At 42.0% G+C, this 19,214-nt stretch overlaps 1 protein-coding gene across 3 annotated transcripts in view; it reads left to right on the forward strand.

Moving 5' to 3' along the window:
* The window catches only part of gmds (GDP-mannose 4,6-dehydratase), a 318,752-nt gene that overhangs the window by 155,031 nt on the left and 144,507 nt on the right, over nucleotides 1–19,214 (forward strand). For all 3 annotated transcript variants that reach the window (XM_060917807.1, XM_060917808.1, XM_060917810.1), the window contains 2 exons: nucleotides 2,409–2,601; nucleotides 11,741–11,845. In XM_060917807.1, the coding sequence (XP_060773790.1) occupies nucleotides 2,409–2,601; nucleotides 11,741–11,845 (298 nt within the window). The remainder of the gene's footprint in view (nucleotides 1–2,408; nucleotides 2,602–11,740; nucleotides 11,846–19,214) is intronic.

A 19,214-nucleotide genomic window follows, 5' to 3' on the forward strand; every position in this document is an offset into this window, starting at 1 on the left:
CCCAGAGAAACGTGTTTATCTTCTCCAAGGTTTTGCTGGAAGGAGAAGGTTCCATTGCTGGAATCCATCACTCCATAATTTAAACCTATTTTCAAGCAACAACAAAACATTATTTAATAGATAAAATCATATGGTATGGAGAAGCTTTCTGTAAAGAGATGTTTGTTTAAAGGTTATGGGAGGAGTCTTCAGGACAGAGGACTTTGCAACTTTCTGCTTTCTCATGAGCACAAGCTGCATTCTTATTAACTTATTAGCTCATCCGACCAACAGGCGATGAGTTTATGCCATCCTGTGTTGTGTTGTCCGTCGTCCACGTTTCACGAAAATCGCTTCTTCTCTCTCAGTTCTTCACCAATTTTTATTCTTTTTGGCAGGAAGGTAGGTCTGCCTGGGTTGCATATAGCTTCTACCCAAATTTGCATAATTGCACTTAATAATAATGAAGATATGGAGTAATTAATCAATTCCTAATGAGCAGTTTCCACACATCACTTCTTCTCCCTCAGTTCTTCACTGATTTTGATTCTTTCTGGCGTGAAGGTAGGGGTACCTAGGGTGTATATAACTTTTACCCAGATTTGCTTAATTACAATTATTCATGAAGTTATGGACTAATTAAACCTTAATGAGCAGTTCAACAAAAATCGCTTCTTCTCGGTCAATTCCTCGCCATTTTGGATTCTTTCTGGCAAATAGGTCGGTATTTCTAAGGTGTGCATAGCTTCTATATATAACTTGTTTATATAGCTTGCAACATTTATTGCAAAAAGTAGCCCATTTTAGATCATTTCTTCTGGACTGGACGGGGCCAGAGTGAGCTACGCCGTCATTGACAGTCTCGTTGACGTCAAGAAAGGAGGGGACAAGAAGCTGGAAAAGAAGCACCAATGGTTTATAGCTTCTATGTACATATGGGGAAGACATGGCCTAAAAGTTAGAGAAGCAGCTTTGGGACCCAAAGGTTGCTGGTTCAATTCCCTGCACCAGCAAGAGAAGTCCCCTGTAAGATAAGTTCTTGAGCAAGGACATCGAACCCCCACCTGCTCCCTGGGTGCTGCAGCACAGCTGCCCCCTGCTCTGGGTACGTGTGCTCATGTCCCCTTGGGTTGGGTTAAATGTTCTAATGTACATGTGATGAATAAAGCCTTTAAAAAAATTAATAAAAGAGATAACAGGAAATAATTTGTCTCCTGAGCGTTCCACATCATTAGATGTAACTATAAATGGATACAGAGTATGATGTGCAATTACAAAATGTTGGCAAATCAGTGTGTTATTTGAAGAATAAAACACTTGGTGTGGTGCTGTTAGAAGGAAATGATCTAACAATTTTACGTTCGCTTCAGAACACCACCACATTGTGGATTATTTGACAGTAACAGCACATGTATTCACATTTTACTCAGTTTAAAAAACAAACAAAAACCTTTTGTATCTTCTTCAGACAGAGGTATAATTGGTCAGGGGCACTAGGAGAAAATTTGGGTCCCCTGACAGGTTCTTGAACTGGACAGGCTTTTCTCCTGGACAGCTTTTATTCCTTAAGAGCCTCTTGGGCTTCCTGTCTTCTCAGGAAACAAACCTAATAACTCTTGTATACAAGAACAGCTTTGGTACACTTTCATCCTCAGATGACGGTACAAGGTGTGTGATTTTGAATTTAGTTGGCGGTGGCTGTCCATCGCTAGCCATGATGACTGCTTCATTAGGGTGCGCAGAAACGTAGATGGGCCGCGAGGTCCGGCTGAGCCACCGCGGAATGTCCGGCCTTGTGAGCTCTCGTATACTATTCTCCTCTCCTGACAAAGCGCCTTGCACAGTAAGGTAAGACAAACGATGTTGTGCCCCCATTGTGTTGTCTCTTTCTGGACCTCCAGACTTGATACCAAGTGGTGCACAAAAGTGCCACAGACCTGACTGGTATGGAAGTTGCCCAATTGACTTGCCGAGTGATACCATCCATTGGCCATTTGAGTGGCTCTTCCGTATGCCATCTGGTGGTGCGCCATTGACCCTGTTGGGTTCATCTGCCACTGAAAAGCACCCTGCTACCAGCGCCTTACTGGTGATGTGCTATTTAACCCATAGCTGGAACCCAGGCAGGTGCTACCACTCTGGGTCAGAGCGGACCTGGGAACAATGGGGATTAAGTGGTAACTCCACTTTCCCCAGTATTCAAGTCCTCCCAGACCTGAGACTCCCCACTGGTTACAGTTTAAAGTCATACCCAGGACTTTTTTGAATTTAGACTTCTGTTATAAATGAGTTTGGAGCAAACAGGTTTTCGGCTCTTTCTCAGGGAATCGTGTCTCTGATACGCAAACACATTGCAGATACAGTGGATAAAAATGAAGAGTATTCCTATGTAATTATAATAATGATTGTTGTTTTGTGTGTTTTGTCAGATTTCCTTTGACCTGGCGGAGTACACTGCAGACGTGGACGGTGTGGGGACATTGCGCTTGTTGGATGCGGTAAAGACATGTGGCCTGACGGATACCGTGCGTTTCTATCAGGCCTCCACCAGCGAGCTGTACGGCAAAGTGCAGGAGATCCCACAGAAAGAGACCACGCCGTTCTACCCTCGCTCACCTTACGGTACACGCACACACTCGATCCTAGAGCCTTCTGCCACCTGTAAGAGAAATCACAATTGCAATGATTGACAAGCTTCCTCTTTCCTCCTTCAAATCAATTCATTCGGTTGGAAATCCACCCTCATGAGCTGCCTTTTAAAGGGGAACTGAAGTCATTTTTAAACTTGCTTTATTTCTTAATTAACGTGTTATTCAATTACGTTTTCGGTTTTAGTAACCTTATATCGTGACTCGTATTGGCAACTAATTGCAATTAAATATTATACTTATCGGCTTTTTCGGTTTGTAGCCGTGTTGAATTTAGTTCGTTTGGTCCACGGCAGGCGTCGCTTATCTGCACGATCTTCACGAGACTTGTGTGAGACTTCAAAACGTCAAGTATCCGCCAGGTGTCAGTGCCGCCATTTTGAAAACTGTTTTCCGAATGAAATATTGCACAAAAACGAGTTTAAATGACGATTACTGCTGACTTTTTTCAAATTTTCCTGATCGCTATCAAAACAAACAAAACTTCCGGCTTGATTACGTCAGCATTCGAAAGAGGGCGCGCGCATCTTTTGACAACGTTGGCAGACGTTGGTCATTTTGATTTCCGCTGTACGTTTTACTTCCGTCCTACGATGTCTCGCACAGGTCTCAACGAATCTCGTTTACGGCCGTTGCTTTGACGTATGGACTGATATATTACATAGCGTATTTCAAACACTCAGAACTTGCTATAGCGGCGACAAAACAGCTATCAAAAATGCATTCCTGTATTTAATAAAATGAGAGAAATAGAATTTTGATGATGATAAATTTGCCTTCGGTTCTCCTTTAAAGTATAAAAGAGTTGCTGTGATTTACCTGTGGATGGAGATCATTTCCGGGCCAGAAAAACATAAACAGTATAAATGAAGAGGCTAGAGAGATGTATGGCATGCCTTGTTGCAGCTCACAGTTTTTGTCTAGGAAAACGTATGATTTTATTAGAGGACTTGAAACACTTTCCAGATTGCACTTTTAAAGAAAATATCTCGCAAATAAACAAATTCGTCAGTCTTTATGCCTGTCTTTTATTAAAAAAAAAAGCTGCATTTTGAAATTGTTCTTAACGATATAACCATTAAAGTGATGACAATAGACAGGCCTGTCTTTTTTTTTTTTTTGTTCAGGGAGGCCGCCATAACTCTATCATGCGTGATGTCATTTTCTGCGAGCACTCCAGAGGTGTACAAGTGCATGCTATACTAGTGTCAGTGGGGCGAAGTCTTCTGTCAGGGACTGTTGGAGATGGATATCAGTGCAGAAGATCTTTCTTCTAAAGAAAAGTGCAAACAGGCAAAAAGACCAAATCAGCAGGCAGAGATACAGTAGTAAACAGTAAAACGGGCAAAAGGTCAAGCGAGGCACAAACAGAATATCGTAGACAGAAGCATGGTCAAAAACAAGGAACAGGAATCAGAAACCAGGAAATCGGTCAGGAAACAAGGCTCAGTAACATGTCGCAGCAACGCAATACTTCGCAAAGTAAGTCTGCGTTCCGAGTCCTTATTTAGGTGCGCTGATTGCGCCTTAATCCCGTGCACGTGTGTGTGTGTCAGCTCGGCGCGTGTGCTGTCGAGATCGCGCCTGAGAGTCTTTCTGTCACGACAACTACACTATAGTATAATATTATGGTCTGGCATGACTTCTCGGTCAATTTGTTTGCATTTCTCCACAAAAATTATGGCAATGCAGTATTAGAAAAGGAATCAAAATAAAGTAGTGGCTAGTTTATTGCTTGTTTGTTTTTAAAAAAAAATGTATATATTTACCTGCTTATCTTCCATCCGTTTGATGCGTGACACGGTGTGCTGTCGTGCGGAATCCTACGTCACGCATCGCCACCCTCGTTTTCGTCTCCTAATACATCTGGCTAATCCAGTACGGCCGCTCCCAGGGAAATGGCCCAACGGACTGATGTTAGAACTTTTAACATTTTTTTTTTTTAAGCGTTGTTTCTAAGCTTAGACAACATGGTGTTGAGTTTCACTGCTATGCTGATGATACCCAGCTTTACATGTCCGCCAAACCCACAGCCTCTCTTCCTCCTGTTGCTGTCATCACCTGTTTCCATGACATCAGTTTGCGGATGACCGTGAACGACTCAAACCTAAATAGCAGTAAGACTGAATTACGAGTTGTTGGTTCAAAATCAGCTCTTGCAAAAACGGACACGTTCACTCTCTCCATAGATGGCTGCACCATACCTTGGCCCACTCAGGTTAAGAGCCTGGGTGTAATATTGGACAGTCAAGTCAAGTTTATTTTTTATAGCGCTTTTAACAACAGATATTGTCGCTTTACAGAAATTTAAAGACTTTAAATATGAACTAATTTAATTCCTAATGTATCCCCAATGAGCAAGCCTGTGGCAACGGTGGCAAGGAAAAACTCCCTCAGATGACATGAGGAAGAAACCTCGAGAGGAACCAGACTCAAACGGGAACCCATCCTCATCTGGGTGATAACAGACAACGTGATTAGAAATAACTCGCTCCTATAACTGTGTCCTATAGAGTCACAAAGTATAACTGCGTAACCAGGAAATTCATTATAGCTTTAACACGAAGTCTGTTTTGTTGATGTTATAAACTGTTCATTGATGGAATCTCGAATGCAAAACTGTTCATGACAACTGCAGTCCTAGAGTTAGCAAATCAACTGTAGTCCTCAGACATAAAAGCATTACTGTAAATGTCCAGAGCGTCTTCTAAGTACGACTTTCGACTGTCCATATGGGGCTGTTCTCTACAGGAGCGATGTGATGAGACTCCAGCCAGACATAGGGCATCAGGATGGATCAGGCAGGTCCGAGGAGCAGAAGATGTCCGGATCGTACTGTTGTCTCAGGATCGACATATAACTCCACAGGCAGTAAGGACAGTACGCTGTCCTTCAATGCACACAGCAATAACGTGTCCCACAATGCCTTTTTTCATCTACAGAACAACGCAAGATTACACCCAGCCCTCACTCTGCAGAGTGCAGAAGTCCTGGTCAATGCTTATGATTCGTCTCGCATTCACTATTGCAACTCCATCTTGTCCGGCATCGCAAATCAACTACTCCACCAGCTCCAATTAATCCAAAACTCTGCAGCCAGGATCATAACACGCTCAAAATCCACAAGCCATGTATATAACATCTTTACTCTTGGAGCTTCACTGGCTCCCAGTTGCATATGAAGTCCAATTTAAAGTCCTGTTCCTAGCTTATAAGGCCTGACATAACCTTGCTCCCACTTATCTCCATGATCTCCTTGAGAACTACACTCCTGCTCGTTCACTGCGATCCTCCTCAGCAGGTTTACTAAGAATATCGAGCATGAACCTCAGCGCTGTGGGAGAAAGAGCATTCAGTCACATTGCCTCAAAGCTCTGGAATTCAATTCCCCTTTACATCAGACACTGTGAATCTATTGCGGACTTTAAACACCACCTAAAAACTCATCTCTTTAAGCTGGCGTATTCACTGTGACTTGGTTTTACTGCTTTGTAAAATTGAGATTTTTGTTTATTAATCCTTGAATAATCACATAATGTGTGTGTGTGTGTGTGTGTGTGTGTGTGTGTGTGTGTAGATAAAGAGAACCCAGTTAAATAAACGAGACAAAAATATTATACTTGGTCATTTATTTATTGAGGAAAATGATCCAATATTACATACAGTTAGGTCCATATATATTTGGACACTGACACAAATTTTGTTTTTTTTAACCTGTTTATTGAAACATATTCAAGTTATAGTTATATAATGGACATGGACATAAAGTCCAGACTTTCAGCTTTCATTTGAGGGTATCCACATTATAACTGGATGAAGGGTTTAGGAGTTTCAGCTCCTTAACATGTGCCACCCTGTTTTTAAAGGGACCAAAAGTAATTGGACAATTGACTCAAAGGCTATTTCATGGGCAGGTGTGGGCAATTCCTTCGTTATGTCATTCTCAATTAAGCAGATAAAAGTCCTGGAGTTGATTTGAGGTTTGGTGCTTGCATTTGGAAGATTTTGCTGTGAAGAAAACATGCGGTCAAAGGAGCTCTCCATGCAGGTGAAACAAGCCATCCTTAAGCTGCGAAAACAGAAAAAACCCATCTGAGAAATTGCTACAATATTAGGAGTGGCAAAATCTACAGTTTGGTACATCCTGAGAAAGAAAGAAAGCACTGGTGAGCTCATCAATGCAAAAACACCTGGACGCCCACAGAAGACAACAGTGGTGGATGATCGCAGAATAATTTCCATGGTGAAGAGAAACCCCTTCACAACAGCCAACCAAGTGAACAACACTCTCCAGGAAGTAGGCGTATCAATATCCAAATCTACCATAAAGAGAAGACTGCATGAAAGTAAATACAGAGGGTTCACTGCACGGTGCAAGCCACTCATAAGCCTCAAGAATAAAAAGGCTAGATTGGACTTTGCTAAAAAACATCTAAACAAGCCAGCACATTTCTGGAAGAACATTCTTTGGACAGATGAAACCAAGATCAACCTCTACCAGAATGATGGAAAGAAAAAAGTATGGTGAAGGCGTGGTACAGCTCATGATCCAAAGCATACCGCATCATCTGTAAAACACGGCGGAGGCAATGTGATGGCTTGGGCATGCATGGCTGCCAGTGGCACTGGGTCACTAGTTTTTATTGATGATGTGACACAGGACAGAAGCAGCCGGATGAATTCTGAGGTATTCAGAGACATATTGTGTGCTCAAATCCAGGCAAATGCAGCCAAACTGATTGGTCGGCATTTCATAATACAGATGGACAATGACCCAAAACATAAAGCCAAAGCAACCCAGGAGTTTATTAAAGCAAAGAAGTGGAATATTCTTGAATGGCCGAGTCAGTCACCTGATCTCAACCCAATTGAGCATGCATTTCACTTGTTAAAGACTAAACTTCAGACAGAAAGGCCCACAAACAAACAACAACTGAAAACCGCTGCAGTAAAGGCCTGGCACAGCATTAAAAAGGAGGAAACACAGCGTCTGGTGATGTCCATGAGTTCAAGACAGTCATTGCCAACAAAGGGTTTTCAACCAAGTACAGGGAGTGCAGAATTATTAGGCAAATGAGTATGTTGACCACATTACCCTCTCTATGCATGTTGGCCTACTCCAAGCTGCATAGGCTTGAAAGCCTCCTACCAATTAAGCATACCAGGTGATGTGCATCTCTGTAATGAAAAGGGGTGTGGTCTAATGACATCAACACCCTATATCAGGTGTGCAAAATTATTAGGCAACTTCCTTTCCTTTGGCAAAATGGGTCAGAAGAGGGATTTGACGGACTCAGAAAAGAAAAAAATAATGACATATATTGCAAAGGGATGGAGCACTCTTAAAATTGCCCAGCTTTTGAAGCGTGACCATCGAACAATCAAGCGCTTCATTCAAAATAGTCAACAGGGTCGCAAGAAGCGCGTTGAAAAAAAAAGGCGCAAACTAACTGCCCGTGAACTGAGGAAAGTCAAGCGTGAAGCTGCCAAGATGCCACTCGCCACCAGTTTTGCCATATTTCAGAGCTGCAACATCACTGGAGTGTCAAAAAGCACAAGGTGTGCAATACTCAGGGACACGGCCAAGGTAACAAAGGCTGAAAAACGACCACCACTGAACAAGACACAAGATGAAACGTCAAGACTGGGCCAAGAAGTATCACAAGACTGATTTTTCTAAGGTCTTATGGACAGATGAAATGAGAGTGAGTCTTGATGGGCCAGATGGATGGGCTCGTGGCTGGATCAGCAAAGGGCAGAGAGCTCCAGTCCGACTCAGACGCCAGCAAGGTGGAGGTGGGGTACTGGTATGGGCTGGTATCATCAAAGATGAGCTTGTGGGACCTTTTCGGGTTGAGGATGGCGTCAAGCTCAACTCCCAGTCCTATTGTCAGTTTTTGGAAGACACCTTCTTCAAGCAGTGGTACAGGAAGAAGTCAGCATCCTTCAAGAAAAACATGATTTTCATGCAGGACAATGCTCCATCACACGCATCCAAGTACTCCACAGCATGGCTGGCCAGAAAGGGTCTAAAGGAAGAAAGATTAATGACGTGGCCTCCTTGTTCACCTGATCTGAACCCCATAGAAAACCTGTGGTCCCTCATCAAATGTGAGATCTACAAGGAGGGGAAACAGTACACATCTCTGAACAGTGTCTGGGAGGCTGTGGTTGCTGCTGCACGCAATGTTGATCGCAAACAGATCAAAACACTGACCGAATCCATGGATGGCAGGCTTTTGAGTGTCCTTGTAAAGAAAGGCGGCTATATTAGTCACTGATATTTGTTTTTTTTTTTTTTTTGTTTTTGAATGCCAGCAATGTATATTAGTGAATGTTGAGTTGTTATATTGGTTTCCCTGGTGAAAATAAATGAGTGAAATGGGTATATGTTTGTTTTTTGTTAAGTTGCCTAATAATTATGCACAGTTATAGTCACCTGCACACACAGATATCCTCCTAAGATAGCTAAAACTAAGAAAGCCCTACTCCAACTTCCAAAAATACTCAGCTTTGATATTTATGAGTCTTTTGGGTTCATCAAGAACATAGTTGTTTTTCAATAATAAAACTAATCCTCAAAAATACAACTTGCCTAATAATTCTGCACTCCCTGTATTAGAAATGAACATTTTATTTACAATAATTTAATTTGTCCAATTACTTTTGAGCTCCTGAAATGAAGGGATTGTGTTTAAAAAAAAATGCTTTAGTTCCTCATATTTTTATGCAATCATTTTGTTCAACCCACTGAATTAAAGCTGAAAGTCTGAACTTCAACTGCATCTGAATTGTTTTGTTCAAAATTCATTGTGGTAATGTACAGAACCAAAATTAGAAAAATGTTGTCTCTGTCCAAATATTTATGGACCTAACTGTATCTGTGAGTGGCAAAAGTATGTGAACCTTTGCTTTCAGTATCTGGTGTGACCCCCTTGTGCAGCAATAACTGCATCTAAACGTTTCTGGTAACTGTTGATCAGTCCTGCACACCGGCTTGGAGGAATTTTAACCCATTCCTTTTTTTTTAAGACATTTATTTGTCACATGCACACTTGAAGCACAGTGAAATTCATCCTCTGCATTTAACCCATCTGAAGCAGTGAACACACGCGCGCGCGCACACACACCCAGAGCAGTGGGCAGCCCAGAGCACCCGGGGAGCAGTCAGGGGTTCGGTACCTTGCTCAAGGGCACTTTAGCCCAAGGCTGCCCCACGTCAACCTAACTGCATGTCTTTGGATTGTGGGGGAAACCTGAGCACCCTGAGGAAACCCACACAGACACGGGGAGAACATGCAAACTCCACACAGAAAGGCCCTCGCCGGCCGCTGGGTTTGAACCTGGAACCTTCTTGCTGTGAGGCGACCATGCTAACCACTACACCACCGTGCCGCCCATGTCATTCCTCCGTACAGAACAGCTTCAACTCTGGGATGTTGGTGGGTTTCCTCACATGAACTGCTCGCTTCAGGTCCTTCCACAACATTTCCATTGGATTAAGGTCAGGACTTTGACTTGGCCATTCCAAAACATTAACTTTATTCTTCTTTAGCCATTCTTTGGTAGAACGACTTGTGTGCTTAGGGTCGTTGTCTTGCTGCATGACCCACCTTGTCTCGAGATTCAGTTCATGGACAGATGTCCTGACATTTTCCTTTAGAATTCGCTGGTATAATTCAGAATTCATTGTTCCATCAATGATGGCAAGCCGTCCTGGCCCAGATGCAGCAAAACAGGCCCAAACCATGATACTACCACCACCATGTTTCACAGATGGGATAAGGTTCTTATGCTGGAATGCAGTGTTTTCCTTTCTCCAAACATGATGCTTCTCATTTAAACCAAAAAGTTCTATTTTGGTCTCATCCATCCACAAAGCATTTTTCCAATAGCCTTCTGGCTTGTCCACATGATCTTTAGCAAGCTGCAGACGAGCAGAAATGTTCTTTTTGGAGAGCAGTGGCTTTCTCCTTGCAACCCTGCCATGCACACCATTGTTGTTCAGTGTTCTCCTGATGGTGGACTCATGAACATTAACATTAGCCAATGTGAGAGAGGCCTTCAGTTGCTTAGAAGTTCCCCTGGGGTCCTTTGTGACCTTGCCAACTATTACACGCGTGCTCTTGGAGTGATCTTTGTTGGCTGACAACTCCTGGGGAGGGTAACAATGGTCTTGAATTTCCTCCATTTGTACACAATCTGTCTGACTGTGGATTGGTGTAGTCCAAACTCTTTAGAGATGGTTTTGTAACCTTTTCCAGCCTGATGAGCATCAACAACGCTTTTTCTGAGCTCCTCAGAAATCTCCTTTGTTCGTGCCATGATACACTTCCACAAACATGTGTTGTGAAGATCAGACTTTGATAGATCCCTGTTCTTTAAATAAAACAGGGTGCCCACTCACACCTGACTCTAACTTCACCTTCAAATTAACTGCTAATCCTAGAGGTTCACATACTTTTGCCACTCACAGATATGTAATATTGGATCATTTTCCTCAATAAATAAATGACCAAGTGTAATATTTGCGTCTCGTTTGTTTAACTGGGTTCCCTTTATCTACTTTTAGGACTCGTGTGAAAATCTGATGATGTTTTAGGTCATATTTATGCCGAAATATAGAAAATTCTAAAGGGTTCACAAACTTTCAAGCACCACTGTATTAATGAAGTGACCTTGGGTGTCTTGAAAGGCAGTTTTAAATAAACATATCGTCATTAAGCTAAAGTCGGTTTATTTTTATTTATTTATTTTTTCCTTCTGGAACATCTTATATTAATGTGTAATGATTGACATTTCATAACCTCATAATTTTAAAATTTCTTGGTTGATCGCTTTAAAACTCCTCTCTCTCCATGGGTCCAAAATGAATCTATTTGTTTTCGAGAAGTAGCATTTTAAAGCAAAAATGAATTTTGCACAATTTTTACAAATACTTAGTCTGAGTGTCGTCGATCAGCCAGTCCGATCACGTCTGGTGTCGGAAGTTTCTTGTGAAGCTGATTTGCTAATAATTAAGAGAAACTTATAGCTGTTAGTTTAGTACAGGCTGTCCATGCCTTCTGATTAACTTTAACTCGTGTGTGTGGGTGTGTGTGTGTGTGTTACAGGTGCTGCTAAGCTGTATGCATACTGGATAGTAGTGAACTTCAGGGAGGCGTATAATCTGTTTGCTGTGAATGGAATTCTCTTCAATCACGAGAGCCCTAGAAGAGGTGAGATCACAGGACACACACACACACACACACTCACGGCCAGCGTAATTGCTTTAAGAGGGTGTGTGATGAATGGTGATGTACGGTTTGCTGTAAAAAGCAGCACCTCCCAGTGTGCATGCACACACTCGCTCTCAAGGAGGGGCACTGGAAGGGGTGTTACGTTATGCTCTACTTTTAGCGTTTTGGATGACACATATATTCTTGGGTTGTTACCCTGAATTTTAAAGATGTGAGAACTGGACAAGGAACGTGTACTGTATATGTAGGCTGGAAGGAGGGAGAGAGGGAGGAGACCGATCCAGGTTAATTTCCTGTCCACCATAAGGCAGACGTTCATTCCAGCAACAGATCAGGGAGTGAAGTCTGTTTGGAAGTCTGTTCTGCATTTTAACCCCTTCATGTTAAACACTCTTCTGCTGCCAGTACTGAACAATCATTCCCACTGGACCAGGCTCAAGGTGGCATTTACCAAGAACAACACACATGCATCCACCATGAAGTGTAGTGAAGAGTAAAAACCTCAGCGACTGTGTGCGCGCGCACATGTGGCTTAAAGGAGAACTGAAGGCAATTAAAAAAAATCAAAATTCTATTTGTCTCATTTTATTAAATATCGGAATGCATTTTTGATCGCTATTTTGTTGCTGCTATAGCAAGTTATGAGTGTTTGAAATATGCTCTGTAATATATCAGTCCATATGTCAAAGCGATGGCCGTAAACGAGATTCGCTGAGACTTGTGCGAGACATCGTAGGACGGAAGTAAAACGTACAGCGGAAATCAAAGTGACCGACATCTGCCAACGTCGTCAAAAGACACGCGCGCCCTCTTTCGAATGCTGACGTAATCAAGCCGGAAGTTTTGTTTGTTTTGATAGCAATCGGGAAAGTTTGAAAAAAGTCATCAGTAATCCTCATTTAAACTCGTTTTTGTGCAATATTTCGTTTGGAAAACAGTTTTCAAAATGGCGGCACTGACACCTGGCGGACACTTGACGTTTCGAAGTCTCGCACAAGTCTCGTGAAGATCGCGCGGATAAGCGACGCCTGCCGTGGACCAAACGAACTAAATTCAGTGTGGCTAAAAACCGAACAGGCTGATAAGTATAATATTTAATTGCAATTAGTTGCCAATACGAGTCACGATATAAGGTTACTAAAACCGAAAACGTAATTGAATAGCACATTAATTAAGGACTAAAGCAAGTTTAAAAATGACTTCAGTTCTCGTTTAATAAGCTGATGTGAAGATGTGATATTCAAAGGCTGACATGTAAATAATATTGGCTGGCATTGAGTGGTGTATCAGATATATACCATTCAGCTAGCATGATACTGAACGAGTCGAACACAAGTTTAATATCATGTTAAACTTGAAAGCTGAATGGAATACATCTCATATACCACAAAAAAGCCAGCTAATATTATTATTATTATTATTATACATACACATTCTCTTCATATCGGAATTCTCGAAGGCTGATGCTAGCTTACCCGCGAGTTTGCGCTCTTAGTGCGGCAGTGAAGTCACCTTCCAGCCACTCTAGCATTCATCAGTAGCACAGGCTAACGACTGAGAAACTAAGATTTCTATCTCCAGACTCTTCTTCTACACTGCACACTTGCCACAGTATTTTTCACTTGGACTTGAGTATTAATTTCCCTCTGTAATTTACTTAGTTACTTTTAAAATGGTAAAATGGCAGTGAATGGGGACCTGGTGGAAACACTGGGGAAGTTAAGGCGGCAAGGAAAGGAACTGGCCACCCTACCTCACCATGCCGACGGCCCAGGACAAGTATGCTCTCTAACAGGCACTCCCAAACATATGTACGAAAACGTATATGGGACTCTTTGACTTGACTTTTAAAATCAGCACCGACAACTCCACACAACAGAGCAACCTGGCAGCCAAAATTCTCTCAAAATCTTCTGTTTTTAGCAAAGCAAACCTGGCAGCCATGTTTGTTTACAAACTGTCAGTCACTCGCTAGTGTGGAAGTTTTACATCTCCATTGTGTCTCTTTTCCAGTTTTTCGATGTCCATTGGTATGTTTTTCTCTTATGCGTAATATGTCTGCCCATGTGTCTTGTAAGCACAACTCCTCCTAAACAGCTTGCTGCATTTTGATGAAACTTTACACAGTTGAAGTATACCACCTGAAGATATGCATGAAGGAAAATAATCCCATTCTGATGTTTCAAAGGGGAGAGAATTCAACTTATTCCCTTACCTATGGCAATATACGATGACAGGCTTGTAAGCGGGGGGTATTCTATAGTGAGTTTACTCACAGTTCTAGTTTATTTAGTGCTTAATCTCAGCAGTAGCACTGGATTAGTCTTGTCTTCTCTCTTTCCCGGCCGACAAAGAAATGATTGTGTGCGCGCGCAACAGAAAAGTTTTATCACTGGATCTTTGCATGGGCTCCGATGTGTGATGTCTTGACAAGGTGCAATATTATAAAAATATTTGATGCTCATTCTCCACTGGGGAGAGTGGCGTAATACATGGAGGATAAGTGATATGATAAAATTGCATGCCATCAATAAACCCACTAGAAGGGAATAGAATACGTGTTTTTATTCCATGGAAAAAGTGGCCCGGATGTATAATAATATCGCATATGAACCATTGAATTGTGTAGTGTATTTTATGCCAATAAATTGCTGCATTGTCTTGTGACAGTGAGATACACATCACAGTTACGATACACATTTATTCCTTTCTTTGACACTGCATGCCATGCGCCAGAAACAACACCACATTTATTATGGTGTGACTCTGCTGGGTGCCTGGTGGACAGCAGTGAACCTGTGCTTTCACTTTACATCAGTACTGTAGAGCTACCATCCAGTATCAAACTTGATATGTCAAACAGTTGTGAATAGTTGTGTGCAGCCGCAAAGTGCAAAGCATGCATGCTAGGATGAATTGGCATGCACCTGTTTCCAATTAGAGCTCAATCACAGCAAAACTATCAACTATCCAACAAGCTAGTGGACTATTAAAACTGTTTTAACCAGTGCTGTAGTTGAGTCATTAAACTTCGAGTCTGAGTCCAGTCTCGAGTCCCCCGTGTTTAAGTTCAAGTCATTAAAGAAAATTTTGAACTGAGTCGAGTCTACTATTGAGCCAAGTCCGAGAACAAGACTCCAGTCGCACCACTTGACGGTGGCTGTTGCTGCCTTTACTGTATGTGAAAGCGTCTCTGCTACTGTGTTGGACTAACGTTACTGCTCGACTACCCCATTTTAGTTAACAGGCTACAGATAAAAAGCTTGTTCATCGCTCAGCAAGCCCCGCCCACTATCAACAGGGCAAATAACATAAGAGAGGGTTAACACTAGCTAGTTCATCACTCAGCAAGCCCCACGATCAACAGAGCAATGAACATAGCGTGTCCCTGCCTTTTCTGGGTGGAGTCTTGCCAAATGACAATTGAAGTTCGAGGTTGTCCCCGTCGTCTCCTTGATAGTTCTTCTACATATGGAACACACAGCAGTGCATTTTTTCCTACTGCACGAGAAGTCTGTATAAGCAAAGCGGACAATCCTAGGGGCGTTCTCTCCAGGCATTTTAGCGCCATTAACGTTAGTTTGTTCCTGAACATGACGTATGAACAGGTGAACGTGCATTCTCTTACACAAAATTAGTACAAACATTAATGTAGATATAAATATCTTCTGCCAAATTATTATGAAATGTTACAAAAAATAAAGAAAAAAATCTGAGTCCTCGTCTCCAATTTACGAGTCCGAATGCAGTTAATGCACGAGTCCAAGTCCGAGTCATCATTGCTTGCCTGTCGTGAATATTTTATTTCACATGTGTTAATGAATAATCCAACAATTATGTTTTTAAAAGCAAGTTAAAAATAAGCACTGGATTAAAGGAGAACTGAAAGCAATTTTTTTTTTCAAAATTCTATTTATCTCATTTTATTAAATATCGGAATGCATTTTTGTTGCTATTTTGTCGCTGCTATAGCAAGTTATGAGTGTTTGAAATACGCTCTGTAACATATCAGTCCATATTTCAAAGCGATGGCCGTAAACGAGATTCGTTGAGACCTGTGCGAGACATCGTAGGATGGAAGTAAAACGTACAGCGGAAATCAAAGCAACCGACATCTGCCAACGTTGTCAAAAGACGCGCGCGCCCTCTTTTGAATGCTGACGTAATCAAGCCGGAAGTTTTGTTTGTTTTGATAGCAATCAGGAAAGTTTGAAAAAAGTAGGCAGTAATCGTCATTTAAACTCATTTTGTGCAATATTTCGTTTGGAAAACAGTTTTCAAAATGGCGGCACTGACACCTGGCTGACACTTGACGTTTCGAAGTCTCGTGAAGATCACGCGGATAAGCGACGCCTGCCGTGGACGAAACGAACTAAATTCAACACGGCTAAAAACCAAACAGGCCGATAAGGATAATATTTAATTGCAATTAGTTGCCAATACGAGTCATGATATAAGGTTACTAAAACCGAAAACATAATTGAATAACACGTTAATTAAGAAATAAAGCAAGTTTCAAAATGACTTCAGTTCTTCTTTAATGAATCGCGATTCACTAACAATACCTAATTGTATCCCGATAACTCTAGATTCATAACAAATTTCGACAAACAGCATAATGTTGATATTAAAAATTCGATCCGGTATCCGGAGCTGTACGTGAGCGCAGGCATGTTTGTGGTTGCGATAGCGATCTCGCGAGACCACACCTTGCTTTGTGAACAACATGGCGGACGACTCGGAATTCTTGAAGCCACCAGCTTTTAAAAGCCCAGTTTGGCGGCACTTCTTACTGTCTCGTGACAGAAAACAAGTGTTGTGAAAGCTGTCCGAGTCTAAGTTTTGTCATCATGGCAGTGAATTATTGCTATCTCAGAACTCATCGAATCTCAGTGCCTTCTGTACTCTCTTGTGTCTCAAGAGGTTGGGTTCACTTTAACACAAGTGACTGTATTTTTGTTTTATAAAAGATTGAGACAAAAGTCATGAAGTTTTCATTGCTTTTTTTTTGTTTGTTTGTTTCTTAGGCCAAGTTTACATTAGACCGTATCTGTCTCGTTTTCTTCGCGGATGCACTGTCCGTTTACATTAAAACGCCTGGAAACGCCGGGAAACGGGAATCCGCCAGCGTCCATGTATTCAATCCAGATCGTGTCAGCTCCGGTGCTGTGTAAATATTGAGATACGCGGATACGCTGTGCTGAGCTCTAGCTGGCGTCGTCATTGGACAACGTCACTGTGACATCCACCTTCCTGATTCGCTGGCGTTGGTCATGTGACGCGACTGCTGAAAAACGGCGCGGACTTCCGCCTTGTATCACCTTTCATTAAAGAGTATAAAAGTATGAAAATACTGCAAATACTGATGCAAATACTGCCCATTGTGTAGTTATGATTGTCTTTAGGCTTGCCATCCTTCCACTTGCAAGTGGTAAGTGATATGCGCTGGGATCACACACACAGTGGCTCAGTCCCGAATCGTGGCTCGTGCACTTCACTCGCGCGCTCTGTGAGCTGCGCAGGGCCGGAGTGCGCACCCTCCAGAGGGCACTCGCTGTTCAGGGCGGAGTGATTTGGAGCGCAGGATGCCTGTGGAGCCGAGCGTATCCGTGTATTGGTATTGTTGTGTGCACACAAATCGTGTATTGGTGTTGCTGTGTGCACACTAATCGTTTTAAAAAACGTTAATCGGATGATCCGCTGATACGGTCTAATGTAAACATGGGCTTAGTGTTTTGTGGTTTGAAAATTAAAATGTGTCAAAAATGACTGAACTGAACTGTGATACGTTCATAGTTACATTCGAAGTCGATGGAGTGACTGGAATCTGAATAAAGGCTACAAAGGCAACACGACTTTTTTTTTTTTTATTGCTCAACATTTCTAGGTTGACTGTTAACAGAATATTGACAATGATTTACATCAGTTATAAAATGGAGGGCAAAAAATGTGGAAAAACCGAATTGTCACACCTCTAGTCGGCGCCGTCAGCGCTGCAGTGAAGTCACCTTCCAGCCGGTGTAGCGTTCATCAGTAGTGTTAGCCAATGCTAACAAAGCAGTAAAGCCAGTGCTAACTATCGAGAGCAAGTAGCACAGGCCAACAACCGAGAAACTAAGATTTCTGTCTCCAGACTCTTCTTTCACGCTGCACGCTCACTACAGTATTTTTCACTCTGACTTAAGGATTCATTTCTCGATGTATTTTACTTAGTTACTTTTAAAATCAACATTGACAGCTACACACAATGGAGCGACTTGGCAGCCTGCCGCTAATCCCTTACAAAATCCTTTACCCTGTTGCTTTTTTGGCGTTTGGCTGAGCTCAAATCCCAGCTCTAATAGTAACGGTTCGCCACTGGATGTTCCATATGTGCCTGATTTCCTTGATATTTGTTTAGTTGTACTATACACTACCGTTCAAAAGTTTGGGGTCACTTTGAAATGTCCTTATTTTTGAAAGAAAAGCACTGTTCTTTTCAATGAAGATCACTTTAAACTAATCAGAAATCCACTCTGTACATTGCTAATGTGGTAAATGACTATTCTAGCTGCAAATGTCTGGTTTTTGGTGCAATATCTCCATAGGTGTATAGAGGCCCATTTCCAGCAACTCTCACTCCAGTGTTCTAATGGTACAATGTGTTTGCTCATTGCCTCAGAAGGCTAATGGATGATTAGAAAACCCTTGTACAATCATGTTAGCACAGCTGAAAACAGTTGAGCTCTTTAGAGAAGCTATAAAACTGACCTTCCTTTGAGCAGATTGAGTTTCTGGAGCATCACATTTGTGGGGTCGATTAAATGCTCAAAATGGCCAGAAAAATGTCTTGACTATATTTTCTATTCATTTTACAACTTATGGTGGGAAATAAAAGTGTGACTTTTCATGGAAAACACAACATTGTCTGTGTGACCCCAAACTTTTGAACGGTAGTGTATTTTTATGCCTCCGCCACCGTAAGGTGCAGGAGGCATTATGTTTTCGGGTTGTCCGTGTGTACGTCCCGAAACCTTGTGAACACGATATCTCAAAGGCTAATGAAAGGAATTTCACCAAACTTTCACCATTTGTGCGCTTTGGGACAAACATGAACCGATTAGATTTTGAGATCAAAAGGTCTAAGGTCAAGGTCACTGTGAGGTCAAGTGTCTGTCCGCAAACCTTGTGAACACAATATCTCCAAGGCAGATGAAAGGAATTTCACCAAACTTTCACCATTTGTGCATTTGGGGACAAAGATAAACTGATTAGATTTTGAGATCAAAAGGTCTAAGGTCAAGGTCACTGTGAGGTCAAATGTCTGTCCGCGTGCGTCCATCCAGAAACCTTGTGAACGCGATATCTC

Source organism: Neoarius graeffei, chromosome 3 (genome assembly GCF_027579695.1).
Source record: "Neoarius graeffei isolate fNeoGra1 chromosome 3, fNeoGra1.pri, whole genome shotgun sequence".
In the NCBI taxonomy this organism is placed as follows: domain Eukaryota; kingdom Metazoa; phylum Chordata; class Actinopteri; order Siluriformes; family Ariidae; genus Neoarius; species Neoarius graeffei.